General features: G+C 37.0%; 1 protein-coding gene across 2 annotated transcripts in view; it reads right to left on the bottom strand.

The window, feature by feature from the left end:
* Positions 1-27884, bottom strand: part of npas1 (neuronal PAS domain protein 1) — a 35409-nt gene that overhangs the window by 4529 nt on the left and 2996 nt on the right. The window contains exons 2-10 of one of the 2 annotated variants that reach the window (XM_046863516.1): positions 23714-23889; positions 19495-19733; positions 18942-19052; positions 7457-7524; positions 5936-6025; positions 2804-2978; positions 2474-2586; positions 1340-1536; positions 8-114 (exon numbers count right to left, since the gene is read on the bottom strand). In XM_046863516.1, the coding sequence (XP_046719472.1) occupies positions 8-114; positions 1340-1536; positions 2474-2586; positions 2804-2978; positions 5936-6025; positions 7457-7524; positions 18942-19052; positions 19495-19733; positions 23714-23808 (1195 nt within the window). In that variant the 5' untranslated portion in view covers positions 23809-23889. The remainder of the gene's footprint in view (positions 1-7; positions 115-1339; positions 1537-2473; positions 2587-2803; positions 2979-5935; positions 6026-7456; positions 7525-18941; positions 19053-19494; positions 19734-23713; positions 23890-27884) is intronic. The other variant, XM_046863517.1, reaches the window with a different exon arrangement.

The raw sequence follows: 27884 nt of genomic DNA, 5'->3' as shown, positions 1-27884 counted from the left end.
GTCTCACAGTCTTCGTGGCTTTGCCGGATGTTGTCAAGATCTTCCACATGGATGAAGTGGTAGCAGGTGTGTCCCACCACCTCAGCTGGGCTCAGGTCCATATATTCTGAGATCCTGTGTTAAACACATACAAACAGGTGACAAATTAAACAAAAGCCAGGAAAAATGAGTGGGGAAACACAAGGGCGCAAATCCTTTGGGGGCATTTTGTATTGCTGCCAAGATTTGGTTCTGCTTCTCCCCTTAGAGACACAGCAAATCAATACACAGATCTTCTGATTGATCACCTTTATCCTGTGATGATAACATTTCTATGCTGATGGATGTGTTCTCTTCCAGGATGACCATGTCCTCATCCACAGGACATAAGTTCCACTTAACAGTTTGATGAGGAGATTTTGGAAAAATGTTTCAGATGGTGCTCTCCACCACCATTAGCACAACACTGAAGTACAGTGCCATAGTGTGGTGTTATCACCAACACCTTACTAAGGCGCTTTATGTACAAAGACGGTCTTTTCTTGAATTGGTCTTACATGTGCCATCAGGAGAAAGACTTGATCCAAACACACACTAATTTAAATTTAACCAATTACCAAAATACCAGTTCATTACTCCCTGACCAAAATTTGATTAGATGCACACAGCAAAATGCCAAGTGTTAAATTAACGCTAAAAGTGTCTTTTCTGCAGGGTGCATTTCAGGTCAGAAGTTTTCTCAATAGAGTCCATGAACCCCCGAGTAATGAATGCTATGAGCTAAGGGGTCTACAATTGAATTATTTTCTATCTACAAAACGGTTTATTTAAGGTTGTTACAATTATTACTTAAACTGATCCCAGAGAAAAGTTTTTATTTAAACTAGGAACAATAATACAGAATATTCACGAACCATTAATAACCCCGATATGATACAGAATCTCTTTTAACACATACAGTAGTATCGGGTTTTGGGCTTTAACAGTTATGGCCCCAAATAATTTATATTATGGAATCTGCGCATAACATAGGATTAGGAATCTTCGATACTATCGTATCCTTAAAATAAGTTACTGAGTATTTTATTTCATAAACTTTTTGAAGTGTTGAGAAATATTAATAGAAGTTAATAAATTGTTGATTGTGCAAATATCACAGCTGAGGTCATGTTCCCTGTGGCTGTTTCCACTGTTTTTTAATCCAAATGAACAAAGAAATCAGTATACACAGTAGAGCATTCATGCATTATACAGTATAGAAAAAATATATAATGTAAATATATAATGTAATATAAATAATGTATAAATCTAATACAAAATTGCAGCTAGATCAGTGTTCAGTAGTTTTGTGAGACATTACCTGTTCTCACAATAGGTGATCTGGAGATCCATGTTGACACGAAACACGAACATGTGACTCTCCATGCGCACCTCATTAAGCGTGGAGGGCGGGAGTGTGTGAGCAAGAGAGACCAATCCCATTGGCCGATGGAGTGAACGTGAAGAACCTGGAACCAGGGCTGGCCGACAGCGAATCCGACCAGTAACGTGGATCACCTGCCATAAAGTTAAATGAGAACCACAGTTATTATTATTTATAAATTATTATTGTGTATTAGTTGTTCTTTTTCCCTGTCATTTGGTTTAATAGATTACATTAAAAATAGCAATCCAACAATGCTGTATATGTCAGGATTAAAACTCAACACAAACAGTGTAAATACAAAAAGGTGGTGTGATATTGACCTCGCATAAAGTGGAGCTAGTGTTAGCAACCTAAATTTGTTTATTTTTTTCTACATACAACAAATCCTGATTTAATAATGGAACATTAATGGAACATTATACCTTTTTTTATCTATTACAGTAACAATGTTAAATGTTTAATATTGAATGGCCAAAACAAGGCAGTTCCTGATATATATATATATATTTTTTTTTTTTTTTTTTTTTTTTCATCAGCCACTGATGAGGTTATAGGAAAACATTACAGCTTCTCACCACATCAAGTAACCAGAATGCCCACAGTGCTGACAATTAACAATCCTTATAAATAACTTTTTAGAAAGATTCACCAAATCAATTAACATATATAGTTATTTGTTAAGTAATGGCAACTTATTTAATTAATTTTCATTAGTGTTAAATTTGTAGAATGTCCACCATACAATACATGTGATTAATTCGTTTTCATAGGAACAATAATAAATATTTTATAAACCATAAATATTATGCATAGATGTTATGTTTTTTAATTATAAAATCAACTTTAAAGGTATTTTTCTAATTTACTCTATAGTCACTATAGTCACCATGATCTAGATCCTCGTTGTCTATACCCTCAGCATATATAGCTTTCTCTGTCACGCCTGAGTCACCTGGCTTATAAAGGTTTAAATGATTACCTGATGAGTTTAACTGGGAGAGATCCACTGTGAGTAATGCCAGTATAGTTCTAAAATTAAACTGGACCTGTATGAAATCTTAGACTCACTTTATACCCAGAGGATTTAACATGTAGGCCACGCTTAGTAAGGGTGGATTTCATCCGGACAAAGAAACCTCGCTCTACTGGTTCATCTCCGGATGACAGCGGACTTGAGGGGGCTGCAGGAGAAATGACAGAGGAGTATCTCTTCATACACATATTTATAAAAATCTCACCTGTGCACAATATTTCTGTCTTGCAGCTTTACTGAGATAATTACTGTAATGTGTCTACCTACAAATATACAAAATATTAAACAAACATGAAATACAAGGCAAAAATGAGTGAAGGGAAACAAACAGGCAAAAAAAAAAAAAAGACTGATGATATGGTTACCTGGTTCAGGTGTGCCAGCCAGTGAGGATGTAGACGCAGAACTTGAAGCACTTTCTTGGGCAGTCTGACAGCCTGCCTCTGTGCGGAGGTGTGGCTTAATTCCCAATCGCTCTGCCATCTCCACATGGTCAGCAGGATGAATGTAGTCAAATACACTACTGCCTGTTAATTCCACCTAAAAACACAAACATACATATACACAGTGAAATTCATAGAGTTGTGTTCTATGAACACACTGTCTTCACACTGCCCAAATCTTTCCTGTAAAACCTCTTTGTTGTCAATTAATGTCAGTCTTTTGTTCAGTCGATTCATCAGTGAACTGTTTTAAGGCCACTTGTCTGCCACTGGCTGGATTTCTTGTGAAATCTAGTTAGAGGACATTTTGCAATAATATCCTTAGCTTAATACCCTCAGACCATTACAACCTGAAACTGCCTATCATTTGCCATTTCGAGGCACATAAATCTTTCTCATTTGCCAAGTCACAGTGTCTCGAGCCTCGAAAAAAAATGTCTCAAAGATTCTGGGTTAAAAATCAGTAAAAAACCATCAAAACAAAATCATAACATTTCTATTAATATTTTTATACTGTTTTCTTTTAGAATTGACTCATTCTGAAACACACACACACACACACACACACACACACACACACACACACACACACACACATGGTTAAGCTGGAGTGACAACTAACATCAGAGGGGATAAAAGCAACCTCTCACATAAATCATTAACCACACCATAGCATGACCTCCATGTAATATTCTATTTGCTGCACATTACAAAATGTATAAGGAAAGTCAAAGCGCATAATAACTCAGGGTTATTGAACCTTCTGGGACTTTTCTATAACATCAGCTCCACAGTACTGAACTAAAGCCAACACCTAAAATCTAAAACATTCTCCCTTCCTCTTTCTGTCTATTGCAAAGTAAAATGCTACAAAAGTTTAAGATAAGAGTAAGATTATAATAAAAGTCACACATTTGTTGATCCCCGTTCCTTTTCCAGACCTATAAAAAAAAGAATGGCATGGGTCACATTTCATTCCATCTTGATAAAAAAAAGCGAGTCTCTCCCTTACACCCTTGTCTGCAGGACATACCCATTTATTACAGGATTAGATCCATTTACTGAAGGATTTTATAGGATTTTCCGCTGGCCTTCAAGGACACTAATGCCCGCGAAAAAAAAGGAGCCGGTTGGGTGAAATCGAACAAGGGAAGAGAAAGAAAGAGAGAGAAAAAAGTGCTGGAGGAGGGGTGGGCGTCTGAGAGGGATAACAGTTGTGGAAGCGTGTGCTCACTAATTGAGAGGTAAAACGGTGGAGGTACTTCATAGAGACAGTTGGCATGAGAGACCGCACTTGGAGGACTTAATCTTGCCCGCTCAGCTTTCGAGAAGGTGGTTTAGGTGTAGATCCATGAAGGTTCTGTGTCTCAATGGTGCAGTCAAGGCGACAGGTGTTCACAGATGGAGCGAGAGAGAGTGAGAGAGGATGAGAGGAAAACGGGGTGGTGTAACAGACACAATAGGAAATAAAGGATGAGAGAAAAGGCTTTAGTTAGTGTACGAGGAATCAGGAGAGGAAAGAGAAGCGGTGGTGGAGATGGGCTTGGGTTAGAATGGGGGGGACATGATATAAATAATAGCAGTGTGTTTAATATGTATGAGGCGTCCGGGCAGTCGTCCACAACACACTTTCAGTTTGGCGCTGACTGATGGGGGAGAGATGGAGGGTAAGAGAGATAGAAAGACAGGTTGTGAGAGAGAGCAAAGAGGAAGAGGAGAGGAAGAGGAGAGGAGAAAAGGGAGAAGGTGCCGCATACTAACCAGGACCGGATCAATTCCCCACCCTGTCCAGCCTGCTCCACCTCCCTGGCAAGGCTGAGAGGAGATGCAAAAAGAGCAGTAGACCTCCCCCATTTTATACCTTTGACCCGCTTTCCTAGAGCTCATCCACCTCTGCATCTTGGAGCTCCAAGAGCAGTCAAATTATCTCCACAGGCAGCAGAGGACATGGCCCAGAGCTGAAGGTGCCTGACCTGGTCTAATAAGCCTAAGGAACCCCATGGTCTAGTGAGAGGTCAAAGGGGATTAACCAAGAGTAGTGGCAGTGTACAAGGTTTCAGGCTTACTGATGATCAATTTAGGTCTCCAACTCAAACAGATTCTACATGGATTGATGTTTGAGCTTGTTGTTTGTCATTCTGTCTCATTCTGACGTATAAAGCGAAAATACCGATGAGGCTTTGCCATGTTTAAGAAGAGTGCCGCATTCATTTTGAGCCATCTGCACATGGATAATAGAGGAAAAAAAAGCTTATTCTGTTAATGCATTCTGCTCTCGCAGATGTCCAGACTCACTGCGCTGCTTGAAACATAACCAAAACCAACCAAAGCATGGCAAATCTATAAACTGCCATGGTCCTAAAACCCAGCTGAGTAATCTGCTATCAACTGGATGACCTACACATATTACTAAAACAAAAGCACAGGAGAACAGCCGAATCACTGAGGCATTCCTCCCTTCACGCCCACTCAATAAGTTCTCTCTGAGCAATCGCTTATTTTCTTTCCACTCTACGCTATTCAATCCCTCCTCCTAAACATATCTGTTTTCCCTTGCTGGCTCTCCACATTTCTCACTATCTGTCTTCCCATCCCCCTCGCAATCTCTGTGTGTGTGTGTGTGTGTGTGTGTGTGTTTTCTACATCTTACAATCAATGCAGCTTTTAAGATGCCTATCGATTTGCTCCCGAGACAGACCCCAGCTCGCTAGGGCAACACTTTGATTGCTGTGCGAGTAATTACTGTTATTATTTATGCATCTGGGCGAAATGGCAGGACTTAACATTCTCTGTACAAGAGGCCACAGGCAATCAAAGGAGGTGAGCACCTGGTGAGCGAGCACATAACAGTTGAGAGAGAGAGAGAGAGAGAGAGAGAGAGAGAGAGAGAGGAGAGAAATAAAGCATCAAGTATATTGCTTAAGGTTCATTTCCTTTCCTCTTTTGCACAAAACCCAAAGTTTAACAGATGCAGCTATTTTGTGTGTGTGTGTGTGTGTGTGTGTGTGTGTGTGTGTGTGTGTGTGTGTGTGTGTGTGTGTGTGTGTTTCTGACCTGTGAGAGGCCCAGGTAGATCGACACTGTCTCTGAAATGTAGAGGAAACGGCCTTCTTGACTAACCACAAACACAAACCCATCCAGGGACTGCAGAAAAAAAAGATATATTAAATACTTATAAAACAATTTTCCAGACATAAGCAAAGACCAAAATTTAAAATTTGGACACACGAACAAACATTTCTTACTACAGCACATAAGCCCCAGGGTTTATTTCCCTTGAATATGCAAGCAAAGATAGACATTTTTATAATTAAAGATTACACAATAATCTTTAATAAAATAAAAAAGAGGCCCATACGTCTGAATCATTTGCCAGACTAATCATCAGACACTAATCCCCCACACTGCAATCTGCTCAGAGAAGTGGCAGGAGGCATAGTGGTGTGCGACTCAAATAAAAAAAAAAACTGAAAGGTATACAGCCACCCCATTAAGAGACTCCTTCAAAGAATAATATTAATCGTAATAACAAGCAGCCACAAGTGAGCAAGGAAGGTGGCCACTTTGTTGGAGAATGACTGCTGTTTTGGCGGCGACTCTTGAAGTGGCGGTAATTTATGCATAGGACTCGTTCGGTATGCAAATGAGAGTGGTCAGGAATTGTGGGATAGGCGAGCTGCCTTGAACCGCATGATAAAAAATAAAGAGCAATTATGTAGTTATTAGTGACAGAGGACATAGAGGAGAAAAGAAGAGGCACACTTTTTTTTGCTCCCTGAAGCGTTAATTTGATTTCTGTGGGGTCTCTGCTGCATGTCCTTTTGTAGACGTTATGCTTTTGTTTTCATTTCAACTCATATTTTTTGAGGTTCTTCAATCTACAGGATATTTACTTAAGTTTTAGCATTAAACATTACTGAAGGCAGGGGTGGTATTTTCTGAGAGAAATAAAAAATATACTATTATATTTTATTTACAGTACGTCAAAAATAAAAAAAAATGTCTTTGAGACTTTTAAAACAGTACAGAATACATTTGAGGTGAAATCAACCATTTTTGACAGCAGATGCAGCATGCAATTTAAAATTTGTTCTTAATTCTTGACTTATTATATCTATTCTAAACATATAACAATTTTGACTTTTTCTTCAAATTGAGAAATTGTGACTACCAAAAATTTAAGTCTATCAAAATTCTGACTTATAATCTAAAAATCTTTTCTTATTATATAAAAATACTGATTTACTGTAGTGAATTAGAACTACACATTGTTTAATTTAAAGTGTTTGTTTAAAAAAAAAGGATCAGTTCCTTAACCAAGTAAAAGAAAAGTCATCAAGCTAGTATAGCAGTATACTAAGCACTTTCATACTGGGGTTTACAGTTATTACACATATTAATTTTCCATGATCTTACAGCAATAATTGTAATAGGCAGTGCATAACTCTTAGTAGTCATAGTAAATTCTTGACCTTCAAATTTAAAGTAAAGATTTATAAGTTAGAACTAGTGGGATTTAACAAGGTGGTAAATGAAACCATATACAAACAGTAGATTTAACCATGTAGGGTTTACCTGTAATAGATGTGCTCCCAGGTGCTGCTCGAATATATCAGTGGCTAGTGAGTGACTGTTTCTCCGCACTACACAGCAGGAAAGACAAGAATATCAGTACTAGACACCAAATATTTCGTTTTACATTGACTTCCTGCAGACCTGATTTAGCACAGTTGTGTAACTTTATTCTGGCTACAATATGGAGCAATAATTATTATTACTAACTATTTAAAAAAAACAAGTAACAAGAACATAATGAGAGAAAGCACCAAATTCTCTGCTTAATTACTCACAAAATACCGATCTACAGTTTCAAATACACTTAAGATAACATGGATGAGTAGAAACTGTTAACTTAACTGATAGTTGAAGTATCTATAACTATAATTATAACTATATTTAAATTATCTCGAACACTTGTAATATTTTTATTTGTACTATTTTTAACTATCACTTTATCTTAATCTAATATATTTTATTTTATATTTATAGTTTCTTTAATTTAATGCACAATTTTCAGAGCAGCTGATCAGCTTTACATATCACTGCATGTGGGATTCTGTATATAACTGTATATAAATATTTGTGACAAATAACTCTTCACATTTTGAAATAATAGATGTCCACCTTCATTTTAAATAATAAACTAATACTTTTATAATATCTGACAAAACTCCTGTCCATGTATCACATTCTACTGGAAACCCTCAATTTCCATTTTCTAGTTAACAGTATCACACAGTGGGATTTGCGAGACAAAGTAGTTCACAGTCATTGTGGTTATCAGAGATGACAAATACATATGCTTATTCAGCCTTCTGCTGCAGTAGGGTGTCTGTCATTGCACTGCAAAACAAATTGGAAAAACAGACAAGTAACATTTATAAGCAAGCATCTCCTTTCATTTACAAAGTGTTCGCTCTGTCTTTGCTTCTGTCTTCACAGCAGGTGGTGTAATGGGACGTGTGTGTGTGTGTGTGTGTGTGTGTGTGTGTGCATGTGTGTAATCCTAAGTGCAGGATGACAGTGTGCTTCTGCAGTGTGACAGTGTTGCTATTTCCCTGTATACCTCTGGCATTTATAATATTTTCCTACTACAAGATAAAATCTCATGCATACACACACACATGCAGATGCACATTTACTCCCCTAAATTCAGCACAGAAGCGACTATCGGACAAAGCCATAGTGTCAGAGTGAGATGTCCCCCTCCTCAACCAGAGAAGAAGAATATCAATGAGTCTGGCCCTTTCAGAGGCCTCAAAAGGGGCTTCACACCCAGGCCAGGATAACCTTGATGTGTGTACAGAGGGGTGTGCTATACAGAGCACCACTTGTTCCTATTTTGGCTCTCAGGCACCCTCAACCTAAACACTCAGTTTGGGCTGTGGCTATGAGCAATGCAGCCTTAACATAACAAATAAAGAGGTGAAGATCAGTCGTGAAAGCTGACTGATAGATGAGTCTCTGTATACTAAAAGACAGTCAACAACAGAAGAAATGATAATGATGTAAGAAAACATGATGATGGTGGTGGTGATAATGATGATGATGAGGAGGAAAGGTTTTAGGATTGTTTAACTAAATAAGAGCTTTGTTAAAAGAGCTTTGTCTGAAGGATCTAATTTCCAATAATTTGTAACTATGCTTAGCATGTCCAAAACCGCTTAAATAAAAAGTGGAGATACATATGTTTACATAACACAAGTAGGACATGAAGTAGGAATTATATATCATGTTTTTTTTTTTTTTTAACATATTTAGGAAATGTAACATTATTTTACTGTTTTCTGTCTTTTTTAATTCTTCTTTCTGCTACTTTTAGGATATAGAATTAGAAGGCAGCCCATGAAACCATCTGGTAATTTTTTTTATATTTTTCATACTTGTATTTAGGAGAATCTAAGGAACATTCCAACCAAATGTGGGCCAAGTGCTGCCAAAGTTCTAGCCCCACCATTGGTTCAAATATTTTATTATATATCTTTATATAACTACATTTGACCAATTATGTTGATATACATTGCTATGTTTTATACTATGCTAGAATAAAAGGTATATTTGCATATAGATTAGCATAACCCCACTCTCTGTCCTACCTGAAATTTAAATCTATAAAGATTCAGGTTTATAGATATAAAAACTTGAGGATTACATTTACACCAACCAACCAACCAACCCCCACATACACTAACAAACATGCTAAACCACTGGAACGGACAGAAGATATGCTTTTCTTTTTAATCATTAATCTTTAGAACATAGTGAAGGGTAGGCAAACATTTCTCAGCTCAGTCAGGGGTTCATACCCTCATCATCAGCACCACAAAGCAATCACTCCACCAACCTACTGAGCCACAGGCTTATAGTTTACTTTATTTGCCTTATGGGGTGATATAGGGGGTAAAAAGAGCAGGTCAAGTTTAAACCAGTTAGCTCAGAAATGAAAAGTGAGAGTTTCCACACTGTGCAGCATTAATCTTTTTTTATTATGTCTCACATGCCACATACGAATAAACCTTGTATTGCATTTTACTTCTAAAAACAAAGTAACATCACATAACTATCAAACAAGAATGTATACAACTTTTAGTTGTTGTTATTATTAATTATTATTATTATTATTATTATTATTATTATTATTATTATATTAGTATTATTTTTAACTACTTGGTCAATGTAACAGGAAAGGGGTAGTGTTATAACAATTAATTAACAGTTAAAATAAATACAAAAATAAAGTTGTGATGTCACTCTTTATAAAAAGGTTACCAAGTACAAGTTCATTGTTAAATATGTAACAATCTATACACAGTAAAATTATAGTAAACTCCAAAGAATTTATATTCCTCATGTGCTTCTTTCATTTATTTCCTTTCTTCTGTTCCATATGACTTTGTCTTCTTTCTCTCACTCTCTCACCCTTCCTCTAGCCTAGATCCTATTAACCAAGTTAGGAGGTTACTATGGGAACTGTGACATTGGCCTTTTATTTCACTTAAGTTTGCTCAATCTAGTTGGCTGATAGGAATCACAGGCTGATCCCCTGGCAACTTCTTTACAGGGAGGTGCTCATTATGCACCCCCCACTCTCACTATAGGGACAGAAAGAGACTGATAGAGAGAGAAAGGGAAAGAGAGAGTCACAACGTCCTTCTCTGGTGCAATTATGCTTTCATTCAGCCACCCTTCATGTCCTCCCCTCTTTCTCTCCCTCTCCATCGTAAACTCACTCCTTATGCGGTCGAACATAATTTGAGTGCAATTAACGTCCCTTAAAAGCCTTTGCCACTTTAAACGCTGAGCATTAGAGAAAGACGGGCATCTAAAGCGTACGTGTGTGTGTGTGTGTGTGTGTGTGTGTGTGTGTGTGTGTGTGTGTGTGTGTGTGCATGTGTGTGTTTAGGTGGAGTGTGGTGAAGAGGAAAAGGATGAAAGTCAGAAACAGCACATAGAGGGAAGTCCATTCAAGGAGCAAAATGTGATTAAACAATCAAACTCATGTTCCACCTTCTGAGAATTCCGAAGTGGATCTCAGGCAGCCATGTACAGCTTCAGGTCTGTGCGTGAAAAAACTTTTTTTGCACCAGGATGCAAGGTGCTACAACTAACTATAGTACTGTAAGTGAGTCTATAGTAAGTGAATTTTAATAGTAGTAGAAACCTTTCATTCTGCAGTAGCAATTCAGAGTGGAGTCCTTCTGGTGATTAATGTTCTTCTACACTATATAAGACCATAATTATTTGGACATCTGACTTATTTGTGCACCTTCCCCAAACTCAGAAGTACAGAAGTAAATAGATTACAAACAAACTGTTACCACACCTGCTGGCAGCACTAATAGAATGTTTTAGCATGCTGTAACATGTAACTGTTCTAGTATGAAATATCTTTGTGGGTTCATGAGGTCCATGAAATGGTTTGACATGGTTGGGTGAAAAACTTCACACAGAGCCCTCAGCTTAACGCCACTGACAACCTTTGAATTGGAACAACAACAACACCCCAAGCATGACATCAGGGCATATTAATATTTATTAATATTTTCTGTGGCTAAATGAATGTAAATCCCCACAGCTAACTTTAAAAGAATTATACCGGAAAGCCTTTCCAGAAGATTGGAGATTATTACAACAACTAAATCTAGAATGAGAAGAAAAAAAAAAAAAAAAAAAAAAAAAATATATATATATATCTATCTATCTATCTATCTATCTATCTATCTATCTATCTATCTATCTATCTATCTATCTATCTATCTATCTATATATATATATATATATATATATATATATATATATATATACACTTCAACCATATATCTTTTGCATGCATCCGAACCAAAACTGAAGCTATAACGTTAAATTTGGGTTTCCACAGGGAGAAGATTACATTTGAAGATTCCATTTAAACTATGACACAGAAGCATCACTGATGTTTTGACAGCCAGTATCTGATTACAAACTGAATTGATTAGGCCCATGTCAATTCCACTATAGCACATGTTTTTGTATGTTTTTGGCTGTCTGCCAGAATTCAGTCACAGACATCTGATGGGTTTTTCTAAAGCGCTCTACTTTTTTCCAAAGAAACTTGTGAGAGTAAAAAAAGTGAAAGATAATATAATTCAAGCATGTATGAGTTCAAATTCCTCGCTCGCTGACAGTCTTTGGATTTGAATTCACAACTTTTTGATCCAAGCCTTAACCATATCGTCAAAATTGCCACCTGATGCATAGTGGTGAAATGAAAGTTTTAGAAATCAGATTGTTAATGGGTTTGACAAACTTTACAATAGGGTATATGATGGTGACTGATAAGACACGGATCACACACATAAACAAAGGGCATCAACTATATTACAGCTTGTTGCCTTTGTCATAACAAAACTTCATATAGGGATTTGACTCAATCACTGTGAGAGCTTCAGTTTCAGATCAGTATTGATGATTATATTAAATATTTTAAACAGTGGGATCAGATAAGATTAGAAGAAAGCTATTAGTTTCACCACTGGTTAGTTTGATTTGCTAGAGAGCATGTTAAAACACTTTGGTAAAGGTTTCTTTAGACAAGTATGTGCTAATGTAATCTGAAGGCTAAATGTGTGACATAAAACGTTAATAAATAAAGTGCTTGACCAATGTTCACTGGATGGCAATTCTCAATAACCAAGCATACTTGTCTTGTGCCTAAGCCATTTAAACTTTAATTACAATTTACTAGAGTTCACTCTCGTTCTAAAATGCAAAAACACTTCACACAGTACTTAACCTCTAAGCCCAATATCAAGATAAACATGTTTGGGGAAAAAAACCTGTCATTTCTTATGACTCTGTTTGAATTAAGTTTCTGATTTGTAAGAATGCCATGTTTGATCTAGTTGAAGAAGGCCAGCCAATAGAAATATTTAAATTAAATACACAAATGACAAAGCTGTATATGGGAGAGTCAGTATAGAGAGACTAAACAAAGGTGAATTTGAAGGAATGAGTAGAGAATGAAGGAGTAGTGTCCTCTCTATGGGTGAGTAGTTAACCATGTGATCAGCTGTGATTTGAGAATGCCACAGTTACCGTAATTTCCGGACTATAAAGTGCACCATATATAAGCCACACCCACTGAATTTTACAAATATTTTTATTTTTAACATAAATAAGCCACACCTGTCTATAAGCCTCTCTACACTAATGTACTTTACACAGGCTTTGACGAAAGACACGTTACACACGGTGTAATGGGTGAAATATGTTGCGCTTCCTTTAGGAATAGCCTGCCACTGCATTCTCCCAGTATTACTGCATGTGTGCAAGACGAGGAATATTCCTTATATATATAAATATCCTTATTATTTTCTGATGCTGATTTCTAAGTTTCTTAGACTAACCCTTAACGCTGTTGCCAAGAAAAATAAAAAAGCACGAGTTTTGGAAACCTGTCTGTGCTTATATGATTTCTGTCATACATTGGGTTAGGGTTAGGATTGGTCTAATGTTATGTTGCTCAGTTTTTTGGCTTGAAGTCTATGAAACTTGGAAAAACCCAGGCAAAAATGTATGAATTAGCCGCTTCGTTGTTCAAGCCGCGGGGTTCAAAACGTAGGAAAAAAGTAGCGGCTTATAGTCCTAAAAATACTGTACTGTGTATTGCATGTGGTGACTGAATAGAAATGAAAGACAATTTTGAAGAATGCATTTCATTAGTTTTACTCTGAATGCTTCAATTATTTTCTTTGTCCTCTTCTTCTAAATGTGTTGGTTAATTTGATTCATTGATATCAAAGTGTGGTGTATATTTTTTGGCCATTTTATGTTTTCATTTTTCACAAATAAACATGAAATATAGCAATGAATAAACCATGCAATTTTCTTAGATGACAAAATTCAGTGTACAGAAATTCATATGATAAGCTTGTTTCAGACTTTATTGTGAATGTTTTTCTTTGAACAATGACATCATTCATTTATATTTCTTTGGTATTTAAGAAGAAAAAAACACAGAATCCTGAACCAAAATCCTATCAATAAATAACTAAATATACACATGAAAATACAGTATGTGAAGTCAACAGAGTTCTGTAGATCTTAGACAATTTTTTCCCTCTTATCTTCCTCATCTATTGCCCCGATCTCATCCTTAACTATCTTTCCACAGTTCTCTCTCTCTCTCTCTCTCTCTCTCTCTCTCTCTCTATTTCTTTCTCTCTTTCTCCTTCTCGCTCTTTCTCTCACTTCGTGTGAAGGTCATGCAATTGATTTTCCTCTGTCTATTCATTTTTCAAGACTGGCTTTGAAACGTGGGAAGCAGACAAAAGCCAGTCCCCAGCCCGCCTCCTCCCCCTCCTCTCTCCTGCACTCTCTCAGCCCCTCCCACCTCACCAGCGTATTTGTGTGTGTGTGTGTGTGTGTGTGTGTGTGTGTGTGTGTGTGTGTGTGTGGTTGGTGTGATGAGGTTGATGGGGGATACCGCTACACACATCACCCCCCCCAGGGGGCTACCGGGGCTATGCTGCACCCGATTCTACATTCCTGCAGTGGAATTACAGCCATGCATCAAACTCAGTCCCCTCTCAGCTGTGCTCTGTCACGGTCCTCCACTGTGTCAGGCCAAGAGCAAAGTCTAATTACACACTTATGAGCTAAATTAAAGGAATACTTCATCCAAAATGACTAAAGCTAAAATCATTGAAATAGAAATTTTCTATCGATATCTTTGAACTCTTAAAGAAGGAAAAGTGTTCTAAACAAGTAACTTGTAGAAACAGCAACACAACATATATGTAACTGCCTGTAACTGGGGCTGTTCTTAATTATGTAGAATGTTGTTTAGGATATTAAAATAGGTACATATGAGCTACAGGCTCCAGACTAACCAGCCATTTTGATTGAAAAAACCCACCTGTCTGCAACATCTGCTCATTCATGCAATTATCCAATCATAGAAAATCCAATCATGTGGCAGCAGTGCAATGCATGAGCTCATGCAGATACAGGCCAAAAGCTTCAGTTTACTGATTACTAACATGTGATGTCAGTGACTCTGACTGTAACATGGATTTTGTGTCAGAGGAGGTGAACTCAAGAACTAGTGAATTCCTGGGACTTTCTTTATATTTTATACCAGATTAAAACATTAAATAGTAGTTCCGCAGGCATAAATGCCTAGAGGTGGCCTGACTGGTTAATGTTGACAGAAGGGCTTTGTTAACTACCTTTGTTAAAGAGCATCTCAAAAGACACAACATTCACCTAGGAGGTCTATAACAACAGAAGATTACACTGGATTCACTGTAATTGAGTATCCATAAATGGATAAAAAAAGAAGACTGTGTCATTCATTAATTTTTTTTACCATGTTTAAATTGCCAAAATGTCTGCTGTAAAAAGGGATAAAATACTTCAGAACATGTTTTTGGGGAAAAAATTGATATGGAAACATGGCAAGCCATATGACACAATCAAGTTGATTATTTTCCCTAACACTATGCCCAGTTATGTTTTATCACTTACTCGCTTTAAGCAGATACACATGAAATGTCCAAATTGTGTATGTTCTGGATGTAATATTAAAAAAACGTAAATAATTTGATTGGTGCAGAATTTCTGGAGTTGTACATTTCTATTAATTATAATCCAGATATTAAATTTGGTTCTGATTCTTTTAATGGAACAGACTGGAAGTTCCTGAGATTTTAAAAACAATTCTTGCTTACTGGTTACAGAATTAAATAATGAATTAATATGGTAGCTTTATATCATACAAGTGTAAGAAACAGCCATGTTCCAACAAGCTTAAATCCAGATTAATGTGTACAGTCTCAGCATCAGCCTCTTTTCCTTACTTGACATTATGTTAATTGTGTTTTTCCTGCACTATCCAATATTGTCTATATATTACACTGTTGATAATTGAGAGCCCAAAAGAACGAATGCTTCAATTTATCAAACTGAGGTCAGAGAATGAAAATAATTCATCAGGAGTGTCTCATTTATTAGAACACTTCTGCACTACACTGTTGGCAAATCCATGCACTATATCACAATACATCACCACAAAGTGCAAGTACCCAAGTACACTTAACAGCATGGGGTAAAGGCCATAACAGCTTAAATCCTACACCTTTAATCTCACAGCAGGCCAAAGTGGGGTCTCTGCATCTCTGCAGCAATAATGTCATAATCTTTAGAAAACTGAGCAGATGCCACACTTTTATTTGTAAAAAAATAATAAAAAATAATGTGCTTCCCAGAAGGGTTATTAGATCATAAAATAAAAGAGTCTATCATGCTCCAAAATGTAAATGCAGTACATTAAATGTTTGCACACAATCTGCATATTTTTTCATGAGGGTTGACCTATACACCAGAGTCAAGGTCCAGATACATTCCATGCATAACTATTATGACTGAGTGGCATGATTGAGTTACCTTAAAATTCACAATCATCAATGATAAGATTATACCTATAAGTTAGATCTGTAGTGGTGCTTCCAATAAACACTTTTGTCTACCACTATGGAAAGATGAGACATTTTTGTCCAATCATCTTCACACATTCTGTTTTCATTGTCAGTTTTTTTATTTTTATTTTTTTTACAACAAACAATGCTGTCAGTTCACTACTTAAGACTAGAGTGGGTGAAGAAAATTAAATATCAATAAAAGTCTCTAAAAAACCTCCTTTTCCTGACCTAATGTTTCACACCCTGCAGTTGTCTTCAGATTAATAATTTACAAAAAAATCCACAACAGAGAATCTGCTACTGAAGAGGTGCTGGTTCATGTTTACAAAACATGTTGTGGAGTTTCTTCATACATCATTAGGCTCTGCTATAGTTATTTTCCAAGTACTCGGCTTGGTCTTCTAAAATACTATGCCGGGTCCACATCAGCAAGACAGTCTGCAATGGTGTTTTACAAGCACTTTATCATCTAAATAATGACATTGACTGTTAATATAGAAAAATGATTTAGTCCTTTCAATTCAAATTATTTCAAGCATTGCTGTCCATCACAGAATGGACATTATATTGGACAAAAAAAAATGGACAAATGAGATTGACAAGTAAATATGTATTGTCTGTAGAACACTGCAGCTTTTTTATCAGCTGAAATACTGGCTTTTACTAGACCTTGAATCTGTCAAAACCATGTATTAGTCTGCATTTCAGGCAGACACCAACAGGAAAATTTATATTGCTGTTGTGACAGTAAACAATAAGTCATTCCACTGTTATTCTCCAGTTGAATAACTGAAATGGGCCAAGTGTTGCTGACACCTGGTGCTGAAATTTTGCTCCCTATGTGCTTGAAGCATCTCTTTGTCCATGTGTCTACATGAAGCGCAGCATGCTTTAATAGTGACTGAGAACATGTGGTCCTCGTTTTGGCTCTTTAAGCACGGCTTCCTGGTTCTGTGAGATCAAGTGCTACTACGTATGTGATAATGAGGATAAGTGTGCTACTACTGTTAGCTTACAGTGTGTTTTTAGTCATCCACACACACACACACACACACACACACACACACACACACACACACACACACACAAGAGACACACAGTCTCACAGTTGGGTTTCCCTCTTTCACAAACACTGAAACACACATCCATGCAAGCGTACTACTAATTGTAGCTAAGCTGTTACACCTCTGTAATAATAGCAATTAAGCAACCCTTGTAATTATGCTCTGCTCGTTACATAGTTAATGTCCATAATTACAAATTGCACAGATAATTTCCTCCTCCTTTGGAGTGCTGTTTCTTTTTCTCTAGTCATTTTGTTTGCATAGATACGATGTATGTGATCAAGAGAGAGAGACAGAGAGAATGCAATGCCTGGCCATTGTAGCAGCTGTGTGGAGCTTTAATGCGACAGACATAATGAGGAGCGCACACAGAGTAAAGCAGAAATGTTGCACATAAATAGACTCCTCTAGTCTGGCCACTTGTTAACAAGCTTCAACGAGAACTCTCCCTCTTTTGTCCAGCTCAGCCAACTCTGAGAAATATCCGCCCACAGGAAGCAGCTAATTGGCTCTTAGATCTATTGTTCAATTCACATTTGTGATGAGCTTTACAGAGCATGAAATGAACAATAAGTTGAATCGGATGAGCCCATGATGCCAAATGGTCTCAAAAATGAGTCCTCAAACACATACACAACAAAACCACACATGAAGGTGAGTGTAATTTTTGTTCCTGAAAAACTGGAGTTAGATATATATTTTTGTGCCACCTAAAGTTGCGAGTGAACCAGTAAATGCATTATTTCAGATGAGCCGTATTTAGCTCCGCATGACTGCAAGTGATTACTCCTGTGGTGCAATCTCAATTACTTTTCTTACTCTTTGCGTCTCCGAGCATGTGCGTGTGTGTGTGTGTGTGTGTGTGTGCCTGAACTCCATCTCCCCACTCTACATTCTCTGCAATTTTTAAACTGAAAGTATCCCCAGTGACATACACAGCCGACCTATAAGACAATAATAGCCTATTCCATTTAAATTCATAATTTAAATTAATAACGCATTTGTATTCATCGACAGCCTGCCACTGTCATGTTAGAATTGAGTTTGGCTGGAGCTTGCTCTCAGCCACCTCTGCTGTTAATAGCGCTCTCGTATGTGAATGGCTCTCTGATTGATGCTATTGTCAATAAGGACCTCATACACATCACAATCTCAGAGTAGATATTTTGAAATTCTGTTTGTATTTTTTTCTTTAATAATTCCGCTGAAATATTTACACCCTTCTTCGTTTCCCCACATTGTGGCACACAGTCAGAGAAAATAAATGCAAATATCAGCATTAAATGCACATATTTTTTACTGAAAGCAGTCATTATAGTTCCTTCTGCTTTTTAATGCAAGCCAACACACACAAATGATTCATTACCTTTCATTCTTTTCAAAAGAAAAAAAGAAAACCCAAAGGAATGATAAAAGATGAAAGACAAAATAAATGACTTAAGATAGTTCAAAAATGGCTCATAGCCAGGTTCTGACCACTGAGGATGATGGATGGATGATGGAGTTTCAGACTGACAGGGAAATCAGCTACATAGATGCCAGTGGATGAAATGCGTCTGAACATGACTTCGGCTGGTTTGAGCAGGTCTGTGTTGAAAAAACAGCATTTGCTGCCAGTGAGTTTATCTAATTTAAGGTGTTTAAAAAAGAAAGACCCAAAATAACAGTTTAGCTTTAAAACATTTTACAGTTATGGATTACTGCTTCAGCTTTTTAAATTTTATTATTGGTTTAAGGAGCAAGCTCAAATGTATTTAAATACAGTCTTTGAGCAATTAAGCTTAGATTTATTGAAATTTAGAAGCTGTTAAGCTTTTGAAAAAAATCATAAAATCAAAAAAATAAACTCTCACAGGTTTCAATATACCTATGAAGTAAATTATTATGTGATTTTTCATATTAAATATACATTTAAAACTTGGATTATTGTCAAAACTGACCAGTTCTTTTGTTTTCTTTTTCTCTTTTACAGTTCACAAATGTTTACTACTGTGAAAAGCAGAGCTGTAAATTCACAATCAGTGCTCACCCTTGTTGCAGTTATTGTCCCCCTCCAGCAGGGGGCTCCAGGGCGGGTCTCCCTGACTGGCAAAATGCCTCATGTGCAGGTAGCTGATGGTCAGGCGGATGACCGAGGCCTTGTCCAGCTGGCTGGTGATGGCACCAGGGAGAGGCAGCATTTTGGCCAGCTCGAAAAACTCAAAGTTTTCTTTCCCACGGCGAGAGCGAGCCGCATTACGGGACTTCTCCTTCCGCAGGTTTTGTAAACTGAGAAAAATGGGAAGTGTGGAAAAAAGAGATGGAAAAGTGTGGGATAATATGCATATGAGTAGTTTGTTATGAAGATAAGATAATATTGTGGGTTTTTTTTTTAGTTTCTAAACATTTTAGCAGCTTTATGTGAATTAGTCTCTTGAAAAGAATACTACACCTGGTTATTCAAATGCACTCATCAGTGGAAGGTCAATTATTTTTTTCAGTGCTTTAACACATATTTAAATCTATATATATTCGTCAGCTTTAGATGGCATTTAAAATAAGACTGAAGAAAACTTTGTTTCTACAAGGTATGTTTCTATAATGTTGCTACAACAATTTAGGTCTTCTTGTTTAACTAAAAATATCACATTACCATCCAGAGAACATTACAAACTATTTTCCATTGAAGAATTTATTTAAAGAAAAACTTTAAGAACAATATTACAATACAATATTATGTTACAATCAAGTTTTCTAAACTCTTGGTAAAAAAAATAGACTTAAATGAACATTCTGATTATGTTTTGTGAAAGGAAATGTTTATCCTTTTTTCAAAAATCAATTTTACATTTGGCTAGAACATTAGACTAGACTGTATATTTATGTTTTCTAAGATATATGGAACACCTGTTGCTTGTATAAATTCCTGGATTGATTTTCCTCAAGAATCACACAGTGAGATCAATGACAACAATAACAACAACAGCAAATACTTAATGAAGGTGCTATCAAAATGCACACCTCCCCTGCTACACAGGTGTTTCAGCCTTCTGTTTGAATTCAGACCACTAAAATTCCTCCATACTAGGGCAGTCAGGAGCAGGTCAGGGGATCGAGGTTGAGAAAGCAGAGCTAACCCACAGTGGCAGCGAGGGAGTGATCAGCCTGTTCACTGCCTGTTTCCATTAGCTGTGCCCTGTTCTAGCACTGCACTAACCTGAGATCAGTCTAGTCAGTTAGTATGTACTGATACTACACCAGAATGCTGCAGAAAAGGCTGAGCTTAGATCAGTTCTTAGGATTTTTAATTCTCTGAAAGAATACAGACATTGAGCTCTTTTCACAGCCTGCCTCCTGGGTAGCAAGCCTCAAGTCTTGATTGAGGGATCAATGGAGAAGAAGGAGCATCTGAGAGGTAGGCCAGGTAGCCTGTCACTCTGATTGGGTATCGACCTGCCCTCAGTGGGGCCTGAGTGGGGGGAATTATGTTGTCACGGCGACTCCACAATTTGTGTCTGTGCTGAAAGAAAGAGCCGACATGGCCCCTCACACACACCCCATGTCTGTGACATTGATTCTCATTCTAGGGGGGCTGTAGATATGTAACAGCAAAGAGAAAGGGGAGGAATTCAAAGAGAAAGGAAGTGTGTGTGTGTATGCGTGTGTCTCACAGTATGCGTATATAGAAGAAAGGGAAAAAAATAAATGAGCCTTCAAAAAAGCTTCATTTGTAAATAGTGGCTAGTAGCTAACCTACACCATATGTGTGATTTGAAATAATAGAACAGAAATAACACAATTTCCATAACATGCTGAGTGAAACAGGATATTCAGGTGGGAAGAAATGCTATAGTCGGTTAGATCTTTGTTTAAGCCATCAGTATTTGACTGGATTGTAAAAGTTATTCCTTTTCCTTACCGGTCAAAGGAGTCCAGATTTAAGAGAAAATGCGCAAAAACAGTTAAAATCACACTAAAGGACGGTAACTGCTAATTATATATAATGAAATGTCTTGGTCTGTTGATCCACAGTGCTGCTGACTGCTAATTGTTATATTAATTTTCTATAACAGCAATATTGCTAAAAAAAAAAAATTCCATTTACTTGCTGCCCATTTCTGGTTCTTAATGAGTGGATTTTTAAAACCGTGTAAATACACACTTTCATAAGTTTATGTTTTCTGTAATTCTCCACTGACAGTAACTTGAACTATACATGCAACTATAAATCAATATTTAAAAAAAGATACCTTTATAGCTTTGGCAAATTGTTGCTGTATAAGAACAATAAAAACACTTAAGTATGTGCTCTTATAGGAAAGTAATTTTCTGATAAGAGTATACACCAGCTTGGTACTGAATATCTTCATGAGTATCTTGTAAGTATATGAAAGGCATATTGAATTTAGATCAAGACGAGGGTTGATAAGTCTTATTTTATTTTAATGTGCATTTTATTTTATTTTAATTTAAAATCTCAAAATTATATTGTTATCAATATATAGATATAGGTACAGGAGTTGTCTTGTTTTTATAGATGAAATCATTAAAATGTAGTTTTTCATGAGATTGACGCTGATATATAGTGCATATTAAACTGACTCCAAGAGCAAACGCGGTTAAAAAGGTAATTCATACTGTCTTTAAGTAACGTGTATGTGTGAGTGAGAATATGTGTCTATTATTCTGTCTCTTGAATTTTTCTGTTTACTAATAACACTTGTGCTGTGTTCTTTCTCAGCCTGTAAAACAGACGTGTTCTGTGTGAAAGAGCCCTTTAAAACATCTCGTTATTACACTGGAACGTCTCTGGAGAGGCACAATCAATACGGCACTATCGATTCTGCTGAGTTTTATATCCACCTACAGACGAGGCGACGTTAATAATTCCACTGAAATTTCTTTAATGTTTCACTAATGGAACCAAACACAGTCTGTAGCGTACAGAAGGAAGTTTATCCATGTATGAGCACTAGATTATAGTGTATTTCAGCCTGACTGAGTGATGTTGTTAGGTGTGTGGGTGTGTAAGTAAATTCCCCTTGGCAGAGAAGCAGAGGATTGGCAGTAAAACCAGATTATGATAGGTGTATGCAGTATTTTTTTTAGATAATCTTTTTTTTTTTTTTATAAATGGAGCATTTTGAACAAAATACTTTGTTGTGGTTGTAATAATGTGCAAATGTTTCACTCTCCAGTGTTCTGTTCACTCGCCAGTGTTCTGTTCACTCTCCAGTGTTCTGTATTGTTTTAAAGACTATAATCACACTCTTGATATCACCCAAAATGAGGATGGGTTCCCCTTTTAAGTCTGGTTCCTCTCAAGGTGTCTTCCTCATAACATCTAAGAGAGTTTTTCCTCACCACAGTCACCATGACTGCACATCGTTCACCTTAACTCTTAAATTCTGTAAAGCTGCTTTGAGACAATGTCCGTTGTGAAAAGCGCTACAGAAATAAACTTAACTTTTTTTTTTTTTTTTTTTATCCACCTTTTTATTAATATAATTGGGTTGATTTAGTCTAGGGCTTTTAAATTCATAACAATTTAGATGACACAATGTTCAGAAAATTTTAACAAGTTTAATTTGGCAACATTTTGGCTTTACCAAGTTACGAGAAATGTTCTAAATACTTTCTTTTCTTCTTCTTTCGGCTGCTCTCCTTAGGTGTCCCCACAGCAGATCATCCGTCTCCATAAACCCCCTGTCCTCTACATCTGCCTCTTTCAAACCAACTACCTGCAGGTCTTCCCTCACCACATCCATAAACCTCCTCCTTCATCTTCCTCTTTTCCTCCATCCTTGTGGCTCCATCCTCAGCATTCTCCTACCGGTGTACCCCAAGTCCCGCCTCTGCACATGTCCAAACCATCTCAATCGTGCCTCCCTCACCTTGTCTCCAAAACGTCCTACATGTGCTGTCCCTCTAATAAACCTTATATGTATTAAACTGAAGGAAAATCCAATAAGAGATCCAGTGAGAATTGAGGAAAATAATTCATTTTTGCAACATTTCTTTTTCCTCTAAATAATTTGGGGAACTCTTTAAAAAAGTGTACTTTGTTGTGACTACTTTTCTTATGAAGTTTTGTATTTGAAGGAACATTCATAGCTGTAATATGTGGCTAAATATAAAATTTATGTTCATTGGATATACAAATAAATTAAACTATAACAGTGAGAAGATATTACAGAGATATGTTTATAAATGCACATTTATGATTTTTACACATGCATAAGCATTAAATATAAGATAAGCAGTCTCACCAGGGCAGGGTGGGTGGTTTGGCGAGGAGTCCTTGCAGAAAGTCCCACTCCACACTAACACACTTTCCCTCACTGACGAATGGCATGGCCGCCATCGTGGTTTACACACGCCGCCGCCTCGAATGCAGGCTGCGATCGGCCGAGGCTATGTCAGACCAAGATCTCCCGCAGAGGGGCTGAAAAGATGAGAAGATGGATGACAGGGAGGATGTTAGCTCTTTGAGACACACCCCTTATGTTGCTTATTTACTTCAAAGTGCCTAGCTGATTTCCCCCAGTTGTCATTTTGAAATTCAGATATTTATATAATAATATAATATAATAATATTGTATATATCTTATTTTATATGCTTTGTGGAATGAAACGGACACACTAAACCCCTTTTCTATAGATTACATGACATGACATGCACATTACCTTTATTCAAAATGATCCAATGCTAACATAATGCTTATAATATACAAATAAATTATTAAAATTACAACATCCCTCAAATGACCACACAGAAAGATGCAAATACACACACCTAAACACTCTGGTCCAGCTTACACAGATTCTAGTGCCATTTTACTGGAATCCCCAGTGTTTGGCTAGTCTGTATGACATTTAAAGGGCTGGCTTGCCCTCCAGCAGCCTGGTGTCACCCCCACCAGTGCTCGTTGCCCTCTGGCCAGCCCTGGGTGCCACTCAGCACTATCGTTGATCTAAACCACTCTGGCATAAAGCCCTGGACTTACATCACCTCTCTGACCTTACCTGGCACACGCATAGACCCACACCGACATCAGTGTGACCTCTGGTGTGAGTCGATGAAATCTATGACCTGACATTCAACCCAGCTAAACCTGCATTAGCAGCTGCTTAACGTGGGTCTATCTGCTTCATCGTGACTGAGAAAAGCTTAGGGACTAAATAAGGGCATATACATGATGTGGCTTGAAATTATGTGCTTAATGATCTGAACAGACCTGGGAAAAGCTTATACACTGCTGCTCATAGACAACAGAATGAAGGTTGTCAGTGGAGTGTTGCATGGGGACTAGTGAATCTCTGTGGATGAGGTTTTTTTTACTTCGGATTAAAGCTGTGTATGCGTTATAGAACCTATGAAAGTTGAAATCATCCAACAATGTAATCTAAAAGTATATCTATCTAGACAAAGATATAAGTAGAGAGTTTTGCACTTAGATCCCAACAGTTTTATACTTGAATCCGAAAGTTTTACTTCATAGCTATTCATATACATATATCCAGTGATAGAATATACACAAATCTGCCAGATGTTATCAGTTTGGTGGTATTAGTGTAACTTATTCAATGACCTTGGTACAAGTTATGTTGCTATCTAGGTGTCATATATTTTAAAGTCTTATTTGTTTGCAGTTAACACACTTCTGGCTAAAAAGTTCTTATATGAAAGAAAACGTTGTATATTCTTACAAAAAAAGTATAGATTGGTTACAAATAAGAGGATTGACCATGCTAGCTGGAAATAATGAGATACAAAGATTGTTAACCAGCTGATTTGAATGGATAGCTAACATCATATCATCAAGCAACATGTTTCACAAGTAACTGAATCTTCTTTGACTGTGTGGTAAATAATTTAAAATTACACAGATTAGATAAGACAATTCACAAATAATTATATTTCTCTAAACATGAGAGTCATATGTAATATTTATTAGCAAAGAATGTATTTTTGTGTGTGTATATATATATATATATATATATATATATATATATATATATATATATATATATATATATATATATATATAAACTTTCTTTCGGCTTTTCCCATTAGGGGTCGCCACAGCAGACCATCCGCATGTTTGATTTGGCACGTTTTTACGCTGGATGCCCTTCCTAACGCAACCCTTCCCATTTATCCGGGCTTGGGACCGGCACTAAGGCTTGTGCAACCCTAATGGCTGGGGTTGGTTCCCTGACTGGGGATCGAACCCGGGCCGCAGCGGGTGAGAGCGCCGCATCCTAACCACTAGACCACCAGGGAACCATTTGTGTGTATATATATATCTTATGTTGCTACAAAGACATTGCTGGTGAAAATTCTTCTTTTGAATGCTCACATGATCAAAGACAGATACTAAATTCCCAAACTCTCTCTCTCTCTCTCTCTCTCTCTCTCTCTTTCTCTCTCTCGCTTTTATATTTTTCCCTTTCTCTGTCCTATGTGCTTTCATGTTATCAACTCTATCAATGTCCTCTCTGGTATTTAGTCTATCTCATCCTCCATCTAATCAAGTAAAATCTTTTTCTCCTCCCTCACTATCTTTATAGACATTTTGGAGGTGCTTTCTAATAAAATTATTTAATTTACTTTTAATTAATTTCTTAGCTTCTGTTTCACTTTGTGTAATCTTTAAAAATGGAGATATATGCATGAGCAAACATTTCAGTAGGTGACTGGCTGTTTCAAAAGTGTCACTTTCATATTAGCATGTGTTTAAATGCCTACTCTTAGAACAAAATGAAAGTACTAAACAAATTTATATAAATCAAACAGCTACCTTTGTTTTACAGGTTGGATCCTATAAATGATTTACAATAGTGTAAATAGTTTTTGTTCAGATATTATTATACATTTACCCAAATTCTTCTGTCAGAATGTGATTAAAAAAAATTTTTCACATAACTTGTATGTCCACCTCTTTACCTACTAATATTTTTTTTTGTTTCATTTGGAATTTGTCTAATATAGTTGTAAAGCTGTTTTCTTTTTTGAGGACTAACAAAGTCCAATGTGGCAGAAACTCTTTGCCCTGAGAGCACTAGTGGCAGGTTCTGGTGGGTTCTCACTGTATTTGGAACGTTGAAGCACACTGGGGCCAGGGCCACGGTTGGGGACGAGGCCAGGGTTTATGTTTGGCACAGCTTGGGCTGTTTGTTTTCAGAGGGGATCATTAATTAGGGCCTCCAGCTGTCAGAGCTTCGTTTGCATGCTCCGCCCCACCCCTCAGAGAGGCCAAACAAGGAAATGAACACATTAAAGCCACTTTGCACGCACACAATGCAGCAATCGAGCTTCAAACACACACACATACACACACACACATAAGCACAAATCCCAGTGTTATTCACCCCATATTTACATGCCAGATGTTACGCTGCCATTCTGTTTTTAAATGTCACACACACTCTTATGGAGATGACCACCAGATTTCTAGTCAGCTGTGGAAACATTTACTTTTTTTCAGGACCTTGACCTTCAGGTGGTCATTTCACTTTTAGTATAACGTTTCTTAGTAACCAGTGCTGTCTATTGTACATGCACTTTACTGAAGCGTTTACACTAAAAGTATGTTGTAGTAACTGGTGGTTAGGTTATTGCTCATAGAAGTAAACATACACAGGCTTATAATGATCTTTGTAACTCATAAGCCAATCATTAACAAAGTTTAGTAGCCTGTCAGCGAGCTCACTAGCCAAACACTGAATGGTCTCCCCTTGTTGTTTTTTTACTTGGCTTACTGCTTTAATCACCTTAAATTTTACATTTTCTTTTTACATTTAACACATTTAAAACAAGGTGTTTAAACATATAATTTCTACAAAAAAGGAGGAAGAGCGAACTTTTCTGAAATCGTTAAGAAAAGTCTACAGGGTAAAACTGCCAAGAATTGTGCAAAGATCCATTACAGATATTAGAAATTTTAAAATATTAAATATTTAGATTTATCCATACTTACTTATTAAATAAATAGTAATAAATGGACAAAAAGAGAATGCCTAATGATCAGGTGTATCCAAACCCAGCAGGTAACCAGATATATAAAGATAATAATATTTGATGATAATTTCTATTCTTTTCTGAAATACATTAGAAAGTCAGGTGTAGTCTCATGCCTTCTCTGCCTACTGATCAGTTAGCACTGTCCATCTTACTAAATCTCTCTTTTAAGTAGTGTCCTCTTGTCTTTCTGAGCAAACTGCTATGTTTTTTTCATGCCTGACCTTGGCGGTTCGCAATCATTCCCCCTCCAAGGTTCCCCTCATCTCTCCAGGGCTGGAGCTCAAAGCTTTGCTTTTCCTACACCATTAATTATCTAATGGAATCAATACACAGTTTGATTAGATCAAAATGACCCTGCCCCGCCCCTGACCAGCTTCAGATATGATGAGGGTGAAGCAATGGACAGCGAATAA

This window comes from Silurus meridionalis, chromosome 12 (genome assembly GCF_014805685.1).
Source record: "Silurus meridionalis isolate SWU-2019-XX chromosome 12, ASM1480568v1, whole genome shotgun sequence".
In the NCBI taxonomy this organism is placed as follows: Eukaryota; Metazoa; Chordata; class Actinopteri; order Siluriformes; family Siluridae; genus Silurus; species Silurus meridionalis.
This window is presented reverse-complemented; position numbering and strand designations above follow the sequence as displayed.